General features: G+C 44.8%; 1 protein-coding gene across 1 annotated transcript; it reads left to right on the top strand.

Moving 5' to 3' along the window:
* Positions 1-232: 232 nt before the first annotated feature.
* Positions 233-655, top strand: LOC145390264 (uncharacterized; the record flags this gene model as incomplete). Its single annotated transcript, XM_080265245.1, has 1 exon — positions 233-655. A coding segment is annotated over exon 1 (423 nt), but the record flags the coding sequence as incomplete, so codon positions are not given.
* Positions 656-18,482: the final 17,827 nt, after the last annotated feature.

The raw sequence follows: 18,482 nt of genomic DNA, 5'->3' as shown, positions 1-18,482 counted from the left end.
TCGAACAGCTGCAGCAACAGGACTTAGCAAGAGCAGGATTGAAGCAATACGCAGAGAAGCAAGAGATAATGAAGAAAACAACTCTCCAGAATTTACGTCTCCCAAGAAAAGGCAACGTGTAAAACCAATTGCAGACTTTTTTGATAACTTCAATGAAGATGTGTTACGCAGAACTGTTTTAAATTTCTATGACAGAAGAGAAATCCCTACCCTTGAAAAAATCCACGCAGAAATGAAGAGTAACCTTTCTTACCCCGGCGGCCGTGAAACTTTAAGAAAAGTTATGAAGAAAATAGGATTTCGGTACGCAAGCGTTGATGGACGGAGATTTCTAATGGAACGCAGCGACGTAACCTCTGCCAGGTGCAAGTTTTTGAAAGAAATGAAGGCACTTACAAGCTCTGACAAGACTATCGTCTACTTAGATGAAACTTGGATAAATCAAAACCACACGGTTTCTAAGTGCTGGGTAGACAGCACCTCAGGAAAAGCCGGGGGAGTGCGGGTACCGACAGGGAAAGGTGGCCGCTGGATTATTCTGCACGCCGGAACCAAAAATGGATTTGTTCCCGAAGCTGCCCTGATATTTCAAGCAAAAAATGTCGGTGATTACCACGATCAGATGAATGCCGAGACATTCGAGAAGTGGTTTCAGGTACAACTGTTACCTAACATTCCTCCCTCTTCAGTTATTGTGATGGTTAATGCATCCTATCACTCAAGGAAAAAGCATTAACCACCAACAGGTTCCAACAATAAAGCAACGATAATAGAATGGCTGGAGAAGAAGGGGATAACAGTACCAGAGGGTCTCCTGAAAGTGGAACTTATGGAACTTGTGACTCGCCACATCACTGCTGCCGATACAAATTACGTCATCGACAAGACTGCCTCAGAGCACGGCCATCGAGTTGTACGCCTGCCTCCTTATCACTGCCAGTATAACCCAATAGAACTCATATGGGCTCAGCTTAAAGGCTATGTATCAAAAAGGAATACATTCCGGAATGCCGATATGAAGCCACTTATTCATGAGGAAATTGAGAAAATTACACCAGAAAACTGGAGAAATGCTGTTATACACGCAGAACAAATTCAAACAGATGATGCAAAAAGAGATGTGGCAATTGAGAATTTCATTGATTCTTTCACTATCACTCTCACCTCTTCTGATGAGGAGGATTCATGCTAATTTCTTACATGCTGTAAGAGAAGAGGAATAGGCCTATCGGGGAAACCTCTTAAAAAAAAAAAACGCGCCGTGACTTTTACCTCTTGGGTGGTGTGGAAAGCAAGACTAAGTTTTAATATGTAGAGTGTAATTTAAAGGCTATAACCAGGTAAAAAATCATAAAATATATGAGAGAGAATGCGATTTTTAAATTCATTATTTTGGTTATATTTATAACTTAAATTAGTTTGTCTTTACACACACACACACACACACATACACAAACACACACACACACAGAAGTGGGTGAAGTCATGTCAGGCCAGGTGGCGAGATGTGAGCGGCGAACTCTAACGGTGTCAGGTCACCCACTAGCCAATCAGAGTATAGGAAACAAGGCAACGCTGTACGCCGGGAAATCCCCGGCTAGACTCCACCCAAACCTAGGTTTTAGATTGGTGAGACTATAACAACCTTTATGATGGGGTGCGTTATGCATTAGACAAAGTAAATCGCAGGAGAATACGACCCCCAAGTCCTGAGAAGCTAGACGTTACGTAGTCAGTGTCGACCAAGCTGTTGAACGGGGAGGGGGGTTGTGATTGTGTGCTACGTTTTCCATTGTATTTTATAAACTGAAGAGCATCATAACTGTCCAGAGGGGAGGGTGTAGGCTACTCTGTGTATTTCTCCACTTTTTTTCGTCGTCAGTGGTAGGGTGCAATATATTTTAACCTCCTCAGTACGATGACTTCTTGTTTTACTCATGCGTCCTTGGATGCGAGGCCTGGGGGAGGGGGGGACTGGTTTACGATTGAAAATTGAGAGGAAGGATGGGACTGGAGTGTACAGGTGTTGTGATGAGGAGAAGTAGATTGAGATGGTTTGGGCATGTGGAGAGGATGGAGGATGACAGGTGTGGAGGGATGAGAGGTGTGAATGAAGAATTGAGAGGAAGGATGGGACTGGAGTGTATACGTGTTGTGATACTAAATTGTGATGAGGAGGGGTAGATTGAGATTGTTTGGGCATGTGGAGAGGATGGAGGATGACAGCTGGGTGTAGAAAATATAGTGCCCTGGTCCGCTGTGCAGCTTACGGATGCAAAAATGGGCACAGAAATTCATCGAAGAGATAGCATTCGTTTTAAAGGCAAGAAATATATCTTGTTGCTAAGTCTATAAGAGTACTGATGAACACTACACTTTTTACACTCGTGCAACATACGATATATTCGCATCGCGTTTAAAAAATTCCAAGGTGCAAAAAACAGGTGTTCAAAGACTAGAGAGAGAGAGTTGTAATACTGTATACAGTTACAGACATCGATGTCAGTGATTTGTGTATATACCATCGACCTCAGATTTATCTTTGTTATCATAATTAAGCAGACAGTAGGTGAAGGAGGTTACAAAGAAAAAATATTTAAAAAAAAGTGTATTACAATGCAGTAACCTATGACGTTGTTTTATTCACACTCTTGACTAAATGTATCCCATACAGTTGGTAGGGCTAGGCAGAAGATATCATAATCTAAATATATTTTTGTACTGGGATATGTATTTATACAAAGGAGCGGCATTGAGACAGCGAAAACAATAACGGTGGAGGCTGCAAGTGCTGGTGTTTCAATATGGCCACCGTAAATTACACACTCGCTGCGGAACCTCTCCATGTTATAGAGCTCAGTGGTCGGCAGTGGGTCAAGTTCTGCTAATTTTAAATCTACCCATACATTGCATCATTAATATATTGCATGAAGAAGTAGCTAAAAATCGACAGTGTCCCCTAATAGATACAGTAATACATCTTTATTATTAAGTTATAATTAAATGATTGAAGATTTTATTGAACTCTATTTTCTTCCCCTCCCGTCCCAGAGCCATGTTTGAAGGTAAAGCTTCTCTCGTATTTACTGACTCCTTTTCCTGTTTTTGTGCATTTAAAGCTGATGTGAATGCTTGTAGCTATTACAGGAATCATGGGGAACATACTGGTGTAATTGTATCCATATTTTCTGTATGATTTGAAGACTGGATGAAACATATGCCAGGCTTACACTAGGTAGGTAAGCTTATGGCGCTGTCAGGATGTACTTATATTTTTTGATGTTGGAGGGATGCCTTCATGTGATAACACTGATATTACCGCGAAGTGGATCTACCAGGTTATAGAATTATACGCCCCACAGTCCCCTCCCTGACCCCCAAAAAGAGGATGGCGGACGGCAAGAGGTCAACTTTGGCTGGCTGATACCATAGTACTTCTTTATCTATCTATTGCCAGACGCCTCAATCCCGTTCGGGGTGGCGACAAACAAATCGCCTATACGTCGCTCTGTCCCCCGCTATTTCACTGCCCCGCTCCCAACTCACACCCCTCTGTCTCATATACCTCTCCACCCCATCCCTCCATCTCATCCTCGGCCTCCCCCTCCCCCCCCTCCACCTCACTCACATACACTCTCTTCGTCAATCTTTCACCTCCCATCCTCTCCACATGGCCAAACCACCTCAGTGTATTCCTCCTAACGCTTCCTATCACATCCACACCACAACGCTCCTTTATATCCTCATTTGACAGCCTGTCTCTCCATGTGACTCCACAGGCTCCTCTTAAGTAAGCAGTCCTAAACTCTGGTTGAGACAGAGAACGTTGATAAGGCAAAAGAATGATTATAAATGTATGTCGACCCAGCATCCTAGCCGTCAATTCTCCAAGTCTAGAAAGAGGGCCGAGGGAGCGCAGTGGTGAATGGAGTCAGTGTGGACCGCGAGTGAGCTAAGAGAGGACGGACGCCCCTGTCACTCCCTCCAGGGACAGAGTGTCGCGGCTGTGTTAGTGGTTCGGTTCCTTACTCTCCTGCAGAAGTCTCACCTCGAAGCCTCCTTCCCCTCTTTCACAAGTCTCAAAAGCCTCCTTGAGCACCTACAGCAGTATTTTTCCCCTCCTGCAAAAGTCTCAAAAGCTTCCTTGAACACCTACAAGTCTCATTCAGTGGCCTACTCCTCCTCCAGAAGTCTCAAAAACCTCCTTCACCCCCCTGAAGAAGTCTCACCCAGGCCCCTTCCCTCCTGCAGAGGTCCCAGCTCAAAGCCTTATGGCTTACATGCAGTGTATTTTTCTGGAATAGAACAGTGAATTTACCTAACATTTTCTGAGTGTCGATGATCCTGTTAGCTCCGTGATAATGAGGGACGGCATCAGTGCTTAGGACGATTGTGTGATACCATTCCGGCAGAAGTAACTAAAACTCCATTAGTATATTTCTTTACAACGAAGCATCTTTAGGCTGGTTGAGAAGGTTGCAGAGAACCTTCAAGACACAGGAGGTTCACCTGAAAGGATAATGATACGATTCCGGCAGATATAAGGACAAGACAATTTTTTTTTGCTACGACAAGAGTACAAGCCTTCAAGCTGGTTGAGAAGGTAGCAGAGAACCTTCCAAATAGAGGAGGTTCAAGTCCAAGGATGATGGTGGAAGAGATGAGACTTGGCGACGGAGGTAAGACTGAGGGAGATGGTGGCGGTGGCGGGGGTCTACAGGCAGGCCAGTGGAGCGCCGACCCCGAGACTGGGCTGGTGACACTGACGGAGGCGGCTCTGGCCAGGCTAATCAACGCTGACCCCATTGACAAGTGGTCTCAACTCGACCCACAGCCAATTGCAAGGTAGTGTGCTTTGAAATTGTCGATGATAGTATAATAATGATGATGATGATGATGATATAATGATGATGTGGACCTATAGCAATGTGGTATTAAGTCGACCCATAGCTAGTTGCAAGGTATTTGGCCATAGCACTTTAATCTGGTCGTGTGTATGATGATGATAATGACTGATGATTTGATTCTGCACAGCCATGACCAAGAGTTCATCGGAATTTCTCAGCCAGCATTGCGTCGTATCTTGCGTATTTCTCTTTCCTCCCCAGAGACAGGGAATATCCTTCCTTCCCATACTCTTTTCTTGTGTACTTCATATTGCTATCACATAGAAATAGTTCATGTAACAGCCCACATTGCCACAACCGGTAGGGAATGTGGGCAAACTTTGGCTGTCCCGTACCACACCACTCTGAGATTTTAACCTTCCTGTATTGCAACGTAGTATATTGATGATGTGAGCTTAAAGCAAGGTACTGTGTTAGTACTGTCCTTGGGTGATGATGGGAACGGTGAGACTTGCACGGAACCACTTTGATTTTGCTAGTACTGGCCAGAACTACTGATGATAAGGGGTCGTTATTGCTTGTGTTAGTTCTTGGTGATGACGGCAACCTGTTGCAAGGCAAAAAAGTCAACTTTTCTCCTCGGTCTGTAACTTTAAAAGGTAGTAAAGGAGAGATGACTGAGATAGCGTGATCGAGTTATAGTGTCCAGTCACTAGGCGTACAACGTATCCGAGAGGGCAAGGGTAAATTTGTGGCCCTTATTTTCTGCAGCATTTGTCATTGTTTTGGCAGATATCTGGTACCACTGGAAAACAGCTTTCACCACAGTTTAAATATGTGAAGCAGAGAGATTTAAGGTAACTATAAATTAAACTTCTAAAAATAACTCGTAAAAAGTACCCTAGTGGTGCAGGTGGCCGGCCTTCTCCCGGCTGTTTGTCTTTACTTGGCACGGACGAGTACATCATATTATCTGGCTGGTAGATTGAGAGAGAGAGAGAGAGAGAGAGAGAGAGAGAGAGAGAGAGAGAATGCTCCATTTCTCACATTGTAAAGTGGAAGGTAATCTCTATCTCTCCTTATACCCTAGATAGATTGAAAGATAGATAGATGAGCAAAGATTAGTTTGCCCCTTCTACCCTAGAGCAATATAGTCTCCGTCATAACCATTCCGAGAAGATCACTTCAATTTTCCTTCTTGTTACCGCCAGACGATTTTATTCAGCTTAGGAAGGATGACCTCGAATAAAAGCTTTTCGCGGTCACCTACATTCCAGTTCACGGTACTCTGAATGACAGTGGTAGCGTACGAGCCAAAATCCACCATCATTAGTCTACAGTATAGCCCTTGTTACGGTATATTTCCCTGGTGTGCTTGTAAGTGTGCTGTCGCCTTTTGTTCCATATTACAGGTTGCAGTGTAGACTTCGGAGCTCCCTTTTCTCAGCGATTTATTGGGTGTATTGCACCTCGGCCTCTTACTGGATGTTATTAGGAAAGTTGTTGTTTGTTTCTCGCTTTTTTCAGCTGGAATAATCCCTTCAGTAGGAGAGGCTTTATGTTAGAAAATAAAGCAGCGTAAAAAACGTAAATTCTGGTTAAAGAGGATCATGACCATTGTATTGTAACTGGGAACGCGAAGGGGAAGTCAAGTACTGTCCTATGATTTGACGGTAATTAAAGGGACACCTGTAATTAAAGGTGATTAGCCCACATCCCTCACTGCAGGTACGGAAAGGTGAGACGTGTCCTATCCTCATCAGGTATTTCAAAAATTGTCGTAACCAATAGGGAGCTTGTCTTTACATTTGCGCTTTCAATTTTAATACTGAATCCTGGCTGCAGCATCCAGGTGACGTCCTGTTTATTCTTGTTGTTACCAGACGATTTTATTCAGCATAGGAAAGGTCTGTCGTACTGGAGGGGTCATCTCTTCCTGTTCTATAAGTCTGTCCTGTGTTGAATAAAACTGGAAGAAAATATTAAGGAATGAAGAAGGCATCCCCAGGGTCAGAGAGTTGATCAAGCAGACCTAAGTGTGTGTGTGTGTGTGTGTGTGTGTGTGTGTGTGTGTGTGTGTGTGTGTGTGTGTGTGTGTGTGTGTGTGTGTGTGTGTGTGTGTATCTTTTTCTCGCTGCCATGGACTCACCTAGGTATTCCACTGAGGCAAACATCGTACGTACCCTTATACTTAGCGGAGGGAACATATCGCGGTCAGGGGGTTCATCTGTCCATCCTCGAGTTTGGCATCAGTTGGGATTCGGAATAATCCTTTTAGTCGCGTATTCTCGTCAGGTAAGTAAGCTCCCCAACACCTTTTCCTTACCGATTTATTTTTGCTTGCATCTCATTAATAATTCCTTGCATGTTATTTTTGCCTTCCATGATGGTGTTTAAAAGATATACGCAATATACAGGAGAGTAGTAAGGCACACTATGGAAAATAATTCGCTATGGATAAGGTGTCAGGGAGCCACCTTAACCGACGAGAATACAGGCCTTAATCCCATCAGTCTGAGCATTATTTCCTTCACTACTGCAGACAGAGTGGCACAAAAAAGAAGATATGGAACGTTGTGGTGGCGCTGTGGATGTGCTGGTGTTTTGAGAGAGAATGGAGAATGCGAGACTGACTAGGAGAGTATGTGAGTGGGATGAAGGTGGAGGGGGTGTGGGAGAAACCGAGGATGAGGAGGGGTCGGGTGGAGAGGTAGATGAGTGAGGAGGGTGTAAACTGGAGAGAAGGAAGCGGGATGGCAAAGGATAGAATGACCTGGAGACGATAGATTTGTAGCCACCCTTTCCTAGATTCAGGTATCTTACTATAATACTCGAAGACAAATTAGAAGAGGCCTGGTCTAAGCTGAATGAAAACGTGTGGGTGATAAGAAGATACCGATGCCGAGAAACGTTTGTATATAGAAAGGATTAATGGGGGCCTTCTAACAAATTTACAGATACCGAATAACGTTTGCATATAGATGGGATTAATAAAGACTTTCTGGTCCATATACCGACACTGAAAAACGCTTGCATATAGAAGGGGTTAATGGAGACTTTCTAACCAGGTATTCAGCGTAGGTCAGACGGGTTCACCTGACAGCACCCCTCCACCTCGCTCTCTTCTGCCCAGCGAGAATAAAACGGAAAAGACGTGATCCTATCGTATCTGGGAGTCCGGGGAGGTGCCAGATTCAGTCACGTTGTTACTACACGTGCGAATTTCCCGCTACTGAGTGAAATCTTCCCGGGTTAATGCCTTGAATCCCGGTGATGTCCATTCTTTTTTTTAAGTTTATTCTTGTTATTATAGTCTGTTTGTTTTCATCTGACGGAACCAGACCACTCCCACAAAGAGAATGCTAAGTCGTGGTTGCGTGAAATTCAGTGGGCCTCAGTTAAGAGATAGAAATGAGTCTCCATGGTTACTAGTCAAATCTGCTCTCCAGCACGAATGCCTAAAAAAATACCCCGCCGAATTGAAAGGGTTAAATTTGTTATCACGGAAAAGGGAAAAAAAAGTTTATAAGAGATAGTTTTCCAGCGTTTAGCCGCAGTTCCTTCTTCCATGCTTAAAAAAATAAAAAAATTGTCCCTCGGCTGAATAAAATCGTCTGGCGTTGGTCATAGAAACTGGTTAACTCCTTCAGTCCGATGACACAGTTTTATTTTAATTCTGTCTGTCTATTTCTGTCTCTCTGTCTGTCTCTGTCTCTGTCTCTGTCTGTCTCTCTCTCTCTCTCAAGACGATTTTAAACTTGGAAAAGACCCTTAGTGGCGAAGGGGTTAATGAAGGCTAGATATAACCCCTCCAGTTCGACAAATCCCCTTTAAGCTGGATAAAATCGTCTGGAGATTGCACGAATAAGATTACAGTACTCGTAGTGAAAGGGTTGTGTACCACATTAGCCACACCGCACACCCTCAATCCTCGAATTCTAGGACAGTGAATGAAACGAGCACTCCTCTTGCATAGCTTGGCCTGGCCAGTCGTCACTATACCCGAGACTTCCAGCGACTCTGCTCGTGCCTGCGACCCGTTGAGGGGGGCACCAAACAGCAGATCCGTGCCGCCAGGAGCCACTTCCATCCAGGGAACCGTGAATTGGGTCAACGTGAGATCGTGTTACGGTTTCATCAAACGCCGGGACACTGGCGCTGATGTTTTCGTGCACGCTTCTGGGATCGTTGCACCAAATCCACGGCATTTCCAGCGCTCACTTGCCGAGGGAGAGACGGTGGAGTTTCGTGTTGTACAGGCTTCCAAGGGTCCCGAGGCTAAGGACGTCACTGGGCCGGGTGGTGTTGCTGTGCAGGGCTCTGCCCGTGCACGGCGGCGTCACCCTGCCCAGAGACGCCAGCCAAAGGGTCCTGGAAGTGCTGGCAACACAAACACACTCGTTGCGATGTGTATCGCGACGGCTGAGGCTTTTAGTGGGGGTAGCAAGGCGGTTCTGGCTGTTCTCCTTCCTCAGATCTTTGAGGAGAACGGCCTTCCACGCCTTGCTATTCCCCGAAGCTTCACCCGCGATCCTCGTCTCCCCCCTCGTCAGGAGCGTCAGGCCCGGCGACAGCAGCCACCACCACCTCGCACGACACCTCGAAAACGGCTGTGTTTGGATGCCCCTCTCAACCGGACGACTGGCGCCACCACCATTGAACCTTCGATCACCGACCCGGAACCGTCACAGGCCATGGATATTGAGCATGGGGAGACTGTCGTGGAGGTCCGCCTTCCTTCGTCAGGAGCTGAGGAGGAGAGTGTCTCGTCCCCCGTCCCTCTAGTACATCTGGAAGCAGCGGGGCCCTCCTCCGTGCCCTCTCCATCTGCTCCTGACGAAGTGGAGGAGCCTCTTCCACCTTCACCACCGCCTGCCGCCATCGCTCTCTCTTCTTCTCCCCCTCCACCTAAGGAGAAGAGGAAGAAACAAAAGAAGAAAAGGGGAAAGACCAAGAGCGACCCCTCCTCCGTTGCTCGCCGGATCGAGGCCCTCCTTCCACCACTCTCAGGGACTCGTGATCTCGATACCCGCACGGATGCGGACCTGGAAGAGCTACTCTGCTGCCTCACGGATCCGATCAACGACGCTGATACACTGCCTCTCGTCTACCAGACTTTGTATCAGAAGATCCGTGAGGCATACATCTCCAACTCCCTCTCTCCATCTGAGGAAGCCGCCATCCGTGAGGGCATCGGGTTTGATCCACCACGTGCTGTCCTCGTCAACTATATCGCCACCAGACTGCTCTCGTAACTGCTGAGCCACGCCTGATCTTGTCCTGCCTTGCTGCTTCGTCTTGCAGTTTTTGTCACCGCTATGCTCTCGTTTGAGAGCTACTTTATGCCACTTCTCTGACGGGCTCTATGTTTGCCCGTGTCCTCACCATGTTGTGAGGCAAATATCACAACAACAACAACAATGAAACGAGGTACACTTAAGAGACAAAAGTTCTGCCTGGTGTTCTGCTGCTCCCACTTAACACTTAGAGAGAGAGAGAGAGAGAGAGAGAGAGAGAGGGGGGGGGAAATCAGTCACTTTCCTGTATTGTATCAGAGGGAATGATTGGGGGGAGAAGCATACGAAGCCTCTCCCAGCTTAGGAATATTAGGCAACAGAGGGAAGTAAAAAGTAGAAGAGATGAGGTGAAGTATTGGGGGAAGTTTTTGTGTCTGGCTGTATAGTACTGTTACACAACTACACTTTCACACACACACACACACACACACACACCTCAACCCCAGTATCCTTTTATGCTCAGTGACCCGTACTTAGGCTATGGTGTCATGTGTTTACTTCTTTCCAGAGCTGAAAATATTGTCTGAGTATTAACCCTCTTATTCTCTGACATCTTATTATTCTAGCTATTTCCAGACGATTTTATTTAATTAAGAGGGTCTGCTTGAAGTGGCAGGTCTTGATATAACCCTTAAGAAAGCCACGACATGCCATGACCGGCACAACAGCTGAGCAGAGAAAAAATAATGATGCTCTGTTCTTGTCTAGCGGAAAAGCTTTGGGTGTTTCTCGGCTATACTTGGCTCTATGGGAAAAGAGAGAGAGAGAGAGAGAGAGAGTTCAATAGCTGGAAAGGAGACAATGCTTTGGTGTTCCTCAAAGCAGGGCAATTTTACAAGCCATACTGGACAAGAGTTTTACTTATTGATACCAAATTTTAGCTGTCAAGTATTGTGTTCTCACTCGATTCGCCCACTTAAGAAAAGTATCCTATCCTTGTGTGTGTGTGTGTGTGTGTGTGTGTGTGTGTGTGTGTGTGTGTGTGTGTGTGTGTGTGTGTGTGTGTGTGTGTGTGTGTGAGAGAGAGAGAGAGAGAGAGAGAGAGAGTACGAGGATGCAGACAGAAATAGGAACAAAACACATCCAGTTACTTAGACCTCAGACAGAGTACCAAGTGGAAGGGACTCAAGTTTTAGGCCACATTACAAAACACAGACCAAAGCAATGTACAGGAAAAAGCACCACTGGGCCAGAAAAACACTATACGAAAAACAGTAGGGCCTTAAAAACAAAAGACAACAAGGAGGGCAGGAGATCAGGCTGTGTTGATTGTCTTGATTGTCTCCTCTATCTGACAGAGCGTTGGACACTACGGGAGTCATTTCTGGACAGAAGGCAGGAAGGAGGGCGGGAGGGAGGGCTTTTATGTACTGCCTCTTCCATTCAACACAACACTAGCAGTTGGACCTAATTATCTACGGGAGGATTCTCTCTCTCTCACTCTCTCTCTCTCTCTCTCTCGTTTTTTGTCTGTACTACATTAGAAGGATGCATCGTGCCGATTGTGTACCCAATTTTTTAACACGAGAGAGAGAGAGAGAGAGAGAGAGAAAGTGTAAATTTTTCCCTGTAGTACACATCTCAGACACTCCTAAATAAACACACACACAAACACACAAGCTTATGTACACAGAACGGCGAAACTTGGAATGTGACATCCGTAAACTTTCAGGCAGCAAAATTTCTTAACGAATATATAGCCGATCGAAAGTTAGGTTAGGTCACTTTGGGCAGGGTTTGGTCTTATTAGGTAATTTTTGGTTGAGTTGGCTTCAGTTCGACTAGATATAGACGGATTAGGTTAGATTGCTTTAGAATACGATAGGTTTTGGGTTGGGTTTTATTTGGTTGGGTTAGGCTGGGTTAGGTTCGGTTGGATTAGGTCATTTTAGGCTTGACTGAGTTGGGTTAGGTCGGGTATGGTATGGTTAAGTGAGACTGGGTACGATTAGGTAGGGTTAGATGCGGTTAGGCTGCATCAGAATTGGTTAGGTTAGGTATGTGGAGGTTGCGTGAGATTGTGAGGTTAAAAACAATTAGACTGGGTTAGATGAGGTTGTTATATTAGGTTGGGTTAATTTGGGTTGGATTAGGTCATTCGAGGTTAGGCAGGGTTCAGTTAGAGTAAATATAGATAGGTTAGTTGAGACTAGGCCTATATAAATTGGTTTATGCATTCCGGTCTTTTGTTGGTCGGTCCTTTCAAAGTCAAACATCACAGGAGGTGGGCGTGGTTTTGTGTGTGTGTGTGTATTTGTGTGTGTGTATTTATGTGTGTGTGTGTGTGTGTGTGTGTGTGCTCACTTCGTGTTTCGTCTATTTTATATATTTTGTGTGTGCCTTGTGTGACTGAAACTTTGTGTTTGTATGTTTCACTTTTCGTGTGACTGAGGGTGGACTGCTTAAGAATAGCGCCCTTTATAGTTACGATTGCCTCTTCCTCAGTATAGCATATGTTTTTAGTTTATTTAGCTCTCTCTGGACGATTGTATAAGAGCTTCGTGGAAAATACTAGAACTAGAAAGATGGCAGTAGATACAGCCTTGTGTACCAGATATCCTGCCCAAGTTTCATTGGCAGATATCTTGCCCAAGTTGAATAAAGTCGTCGGAAGTAAGAATAAGGTTGAAGATACGTTGCTGTACTGAAAGTCGTTGGATATGCCTTGTTTTACGTCTTTTCGTATGTGGCTGCGAGATAACAGACTCAGGTTTAGTCTTTTATGGGAAGCGTTAATAGATATCTCAGTGCCTTGCTTAATATGAAGGTTAATATGTCACTGGAATGTTTCTAAAGTTTTCCACCTCCTCTCAAGTAAGGGTGTTTACTGTCTATTACGCTCGTCCAGTTGGTGACATCACTGGTATATGTTTACAGCTCCCCACCTCTCAGGCATCAATGTTTATTCGTGTGTTTTACATCGGTGTTTATTACACTCGTCCTATTGGTAATCTGTCAATGGTATGTTTTTAAAGCCTCCTACCCCCCTCTCGTGCTAGGGTGTTTATAATCTATTACACTCCTATTGGTGATTGGTCAATAGCACGTTTGTAGCTTCCGACCTCCCTCGTGCAAGGCTTTTTTCTGCTGATTACACACACCATATTGGGAGTTGTACACGTCCTGTCTGATTATACAATGACAACTCTCTCAAATCATTCATGGGCTTCTCATAGCCTTCATCAGCCTCTGAACCAAGTAGTCTCGTCTGCTTATACTTGCACTCCTCATAGTGCTCATCAGCCTACGAACTACCTATCCAAGGCGTACATAAAGCCAATCAGTCCCACAGAGTCCTGCAGATCCACCTTAGATATAACCATATCTCCATACACACACACACACACACACACACACACACACACACACACACAAAATACTCTCTAACGGATCATGCTGGTGAGGAAATGTCTCTATGTAAATGTGGTGGTGTGGGAGGTTGCCATGGTAACACAGTCACCTACCACCAGTCAAGTAAGGATCTTCTTATCGATATATTTTGGATAAGGCTGGTTACTATCCCTTTGAACACACACACACACACACACACACACACACACACACACACACATGTAATCAAGTTTGGTAAAAGTGGAAAAAGACCTGATTGGGAATATAAGTTAGGAAATAAAACCCTATACACATCAGAAAGAAAGACCTAGGTGTGATTATCAATAACAGACTATCTCCGGCTGACCACATCAGCGAGAAGGTACGGAACATGTATACACTGCTTGCAAATATGAGAATAGCATTCACATACATAAATGAAGACATGCTCAGAAGGATAATAACATCATTCATTAGACCAACCCTGGAAAATGCATCAGTAGTCTGGAGTCATCATCTCAAAAAGCACATAGACAAGATTGAAAAAGTTCAAAGGGCCGCTACAAGATGGATACCAAGCTTAAGGGACCTAAGCTACGAAGAAAGACTAAATAAACTGAATCTACCAACACTACAGGAGAGAAGGAAAAGAGGTGACGATAATGCTATGTAAGTGCATATCAGGGAAGGAGAAAATAGACATAAATGATTACTTAACATATGGAGAAGCATCAGCAAGAGGACACTGCAAAAAACTGCATAAGAAGAGAGGTGATAAAGACGTAAGGAAATTCAGTTTCCCAAACAGAGCAATTGATCAATGGAATGCACTGCCGAATGAAATAGTGTGTGCCAAAACAATTCACAAATTTAAGGATATGTACGATAAATATGGTTTAAGACACGGGACAGTACGAGCTTGACTCATTCCTGTAAAGATACAATTAGGTAAGAACAATTAGGTAAGGTAAGAACACACACACACACATACACACACACACACACACACACACACACACACAGTACAGGGAACCTCTACAAATGATAAGAAGCAGACAAGAAACATTCAGATATTATGGATCTACAGTAAGAAGTGTGAACGTCGGGGGTAGGGTTGCGAGAGGCAGACCGAAAAAGACCTGAGACGAGGTCATAGAGTGTGACCTCAGGGATAAAGGACTGAATAGGGAGGCTGCCAGAGATCACAGTACAAAGCAACTGATTAAGCAGCCAATAACTTAGTGTAGAATCCGAATGCAGTATAGATATCGCTGGGAAATAAGCCAGGAAAGATGTGATAAACTGTAGATTAGCTGGAAAGAATGGAAAACACAATCCACTGAGTGTCCACATATAGAGCCACATGGAAATTTATATTAGACCACCGCCATTAAGAAATAAAAGGACCTTTTAACATGAGGCAACGTAAGAGCAAGAGAGAGAGAGAGAGAGAAAAGAAACGACAATGGACGGTATAAAGATTCGTCAAAGTTACATAAGGGTCCCCTACATTTTGTGGTAATTTTCTTTATTGCAAGCCCCGCCCCCAATGCGGCGTCTACCTGTCTGCCTCTACCCATTTAAAACCCCCATGCCCAGTCAGCGACCCTCAGTGTCGCTCTTGGACCGGTGGGGTATAGATCTGCTTCGGTTAGGCCAAGGCGCCAGGCCGTCTACCTCTTCATCCGCTTCTCGCTGCCACACCAACGAATCAACGATCACCGCCTCAGTTACCAAATGTTAGAGGTAGGGTGCAGACGCACGCCGCCCAGCTCCGCGGCCTGGCTACCCACAGCGTACCAGTGCACACCAGTCTCGCGTCATGGCAAGGGCGGAACATGTTCGTGTTTCGCTGAGGGTTCACTTAAGCACCAATAGTTTATTTATTACTGACCCTTTTATTAATCAACTACTTGGTTCACACCTGCAATTCACTTAAGACTCTAAACCACCCCTACACCCATTATCAAGATCACGGCAGCCACGTAATAACCCGCCATCCTTATATCCAGCACCCCCGCCTCAAACCCTGACCCCCCCATACTCCCCTTCCTCCACCCCTCCCCTTTCCTTATCCCCCTACCCAAGCCCCCCAGGGCTACAATACCTTACCCTAACACCCGTATCCTACCATCCATCCCAGGCTCATGGAGCCGGAAAAATCAGATGAACCTGAGAGGCAGCCAATAAGCTAATGCTTGGCAGAGAAAGCCGTAGCTATTCACTCCTCCCGTCCTTAAGTAACAACACAGTGCACGTGCGAGACCCCCCCCCTTCCCAACACCAAACACACGCACGTTGGGTTAAGCCCCGACACTTTCTCTTAGTCTGAATTCTTCCTCTCCTACTTAAAACACACACACACACACACACACACACACACACACACACACACACACACACACACACACACACACACATGCACCTTACACAATGCAACCAGGACCAGAGCTCTCAGTAAGGCCGGGAGTTTAAACTAAGGCCTAGTTCCTGCCGTCGTGTCGTCGCCCTGGTTGCATAACACTCATCACATATACACAATCATTCTTTACCTTCCTTCCTTTCCCCCCCTTTTCTATACGTCATTATTATTATAATTATGTGGGCCTGACGTTGTGCGGTGAATGCAAGTCCCTCTCTCACTGGTAGGTCTTCCCATGCTTGACTTCCAAGTCCACTGATGATCACGGTCAGTAGGACCTGTGAAAAGGGTCAACTTTTATTTTAGGTATTCTATAGGCCTATCCATAATATTAGGTAAGTGTGTTACCTGTCCCGTAGATCTTAAACTATAGGTTTTTCTTCCTCCTTCGGCATCATCAATCGAATCAGCCACCGCACCTTCTTCTTGCTCTTCGTGCAAGCTCTGCACGCTTTGACTACTTTCCTCTGTTTCCTGCAATTGTGAGGCGTTTCCTTCGTCCGCTCTTTCTACGTCTAAAATATCTCTCAGTTCATATTTTTGCACTTCCTCTGGTGGGAGAGGATCCTCATGGAAGGGATATGCTCTCCGCACATTACCATTCATTGTCTCGTCTAAATTATCTTCGTGGGCAAGCCTGACTCTGTCTGTGTGGACTTTCATGACTCTCCCCGTGTTTATGTCTACCAGTTTTACTATCACATCACTAATTTTCCCTTTCACTCTAAAAGGTCCATCATATAGAGGTTGAAGTTTCTTAGGCTCTCCTGGCTTGGGAATCTTTCGTACATAAACCCTATCTCCTGTACGAATCTTTTACTTTTGCTCTCGATGTCTGTTGATTCTCCATGGCCTCTTGACTTTCCTCAATGTACCTTAAACACCTTTTAAAGGTACGATTAGCTTTAATGGCCATCTCATTTTTATAGTTATCCAGATCATAGCAGATCGGTTCCCGTTTTACAACATCATACGGGACACCAGGGTCCCTTAGGAACATGAGGTAGAATGGGGATTCCTTTAACACTGTGTGATATGCTGTGTTATATGCCCATGTGGCAAAGCACAACATTGACTCCCATATTTGTGGATTATCCTCTACTAAACTCCTTAGGTATTTCATTATCGTGGCATTGGCTCTCTCAATCACCCCATTGACAGACGGGTGATACGCTGTTGTTGTTGTCGTTTTCGTCTTTAGCAACTCAGCTATTCCTTTAAGAGTTGCATTAACGAACTCTGTTCCTTGGTCTGTGACCATCCAGCGTGGTGCTCCATGAACACACACGACATTTTTAACGAATGCTCTGGCAACCTCATCAGCAGTCTTCGTGCGAAGCGGGACGGCTATCAAATATCGTGTCATCACATCTATTACTGCCATAATATATTTATATCCCTCTTCACTTGGATTTATGGGGCCGATCAAGTCCATATGAATTCTCTCAAAAGGTACTCCTACTCTAGGGTATCGCTGCAACGGCGCCGGGGCGTCCCCCGACGGCTTGAAGCGGTTGCAAGTAAGGCACGCCTTGCAATAATTCTCAACATCTTTATTCATCCGTGGCCACCAACTAAATCGCTTTAGTCTTTCTAAAGTTACTTTGATTCCCCCATGACCTACAGTCGGTAATTTATGAGCTATCTCTAAAGCACTCTGTTTGCATTCGTCAGGAGTCACAACTTGTCTTAGGCTCTCATCATAGTCATTGGTAGCGTAATGATAGAGTAATCCATCTTCAATTATGAACTCACTAGTACTAACTCCTAGTGCTCTACGTGCATCTCTAATTTCTTCTCTAGTCACTTTTACTTCTCCATCTCGTATACATTGAAGATACTGTTCCTTCATTCTTTTATACAGTGGATGCGCATCCTGTCTGGGTCTCACTACCAACTCTCTCCATCTTATTATATCTCTTTCTTTATCTTCATCGATCCTGGATATCTGATAATCCTCTTTCTCGCACTCACTATCATCATCATCATCCTTGGTTCTCTCTTTTATCTTCGGTTTTGTACCCGTAACTGCGAGAACTCTGTCCTCCGATAACACTTGGCCTCGATGTCTAGATAAGGCGTCTGCTACATTATCCCAAATAGTCCACTTCTGATTTAAAAAAGTGACACTTGGACAATCTTTGAGAAAGATTTACATCACTCAATCTTCTCAGCACTATATCTAAATTCCTTAAATGTTCCTCCCAAGTCTCGCCCTGAATGATTATGTCATCCAGGTACACATGTGTGATGGAGCCCGTAAGCCCAATTAACACATGGTTAATCACTCTCTGAAACGCAGCTGGTGCTTCTTTAAGTGCAAAGGGAAGCACATTGTACTCCCAGTGACCTTCAGGAGAGGAAAAGGCTGTCTTTTCCTTAAAATCCTCTGATAATGGTATCTGATGGTACCCCTGACGGAGGTCCAAACAGCTGAAATAATGACACACACACACACACACACACACACACACACGTAAGGAAATTTAGTTTCCCAAACAGAGCAATTGATCAATGGAATGCACTACCGAATGAAATAGTGTGTGCCAAAACAATTCACAAATTTAAGGATATGTACGATAAATA

The sequence above is a fragment of the Coenobita brevimanus genome, unplaced genomic scaffold (assembly GCF_032717465.1).
Source record: "Coenobita brevimanus isolate Jiangsu-jjx unplaced genomic scaffold, ASM3271746v2 jjx.HiC_scaffold_421, whole genome shotgun sequence".
Classification (NCBI taxonomy): domain Eukaryota; kingdom Metazoa; phylum Arthropoda; class Malacostraca; order Decapoda; family Coenobitidae; genus Coenobita; species Coenobita brevimanus.
This window is presented reverse-complemented; position numbering and strand designations above follow the sequence as displayed.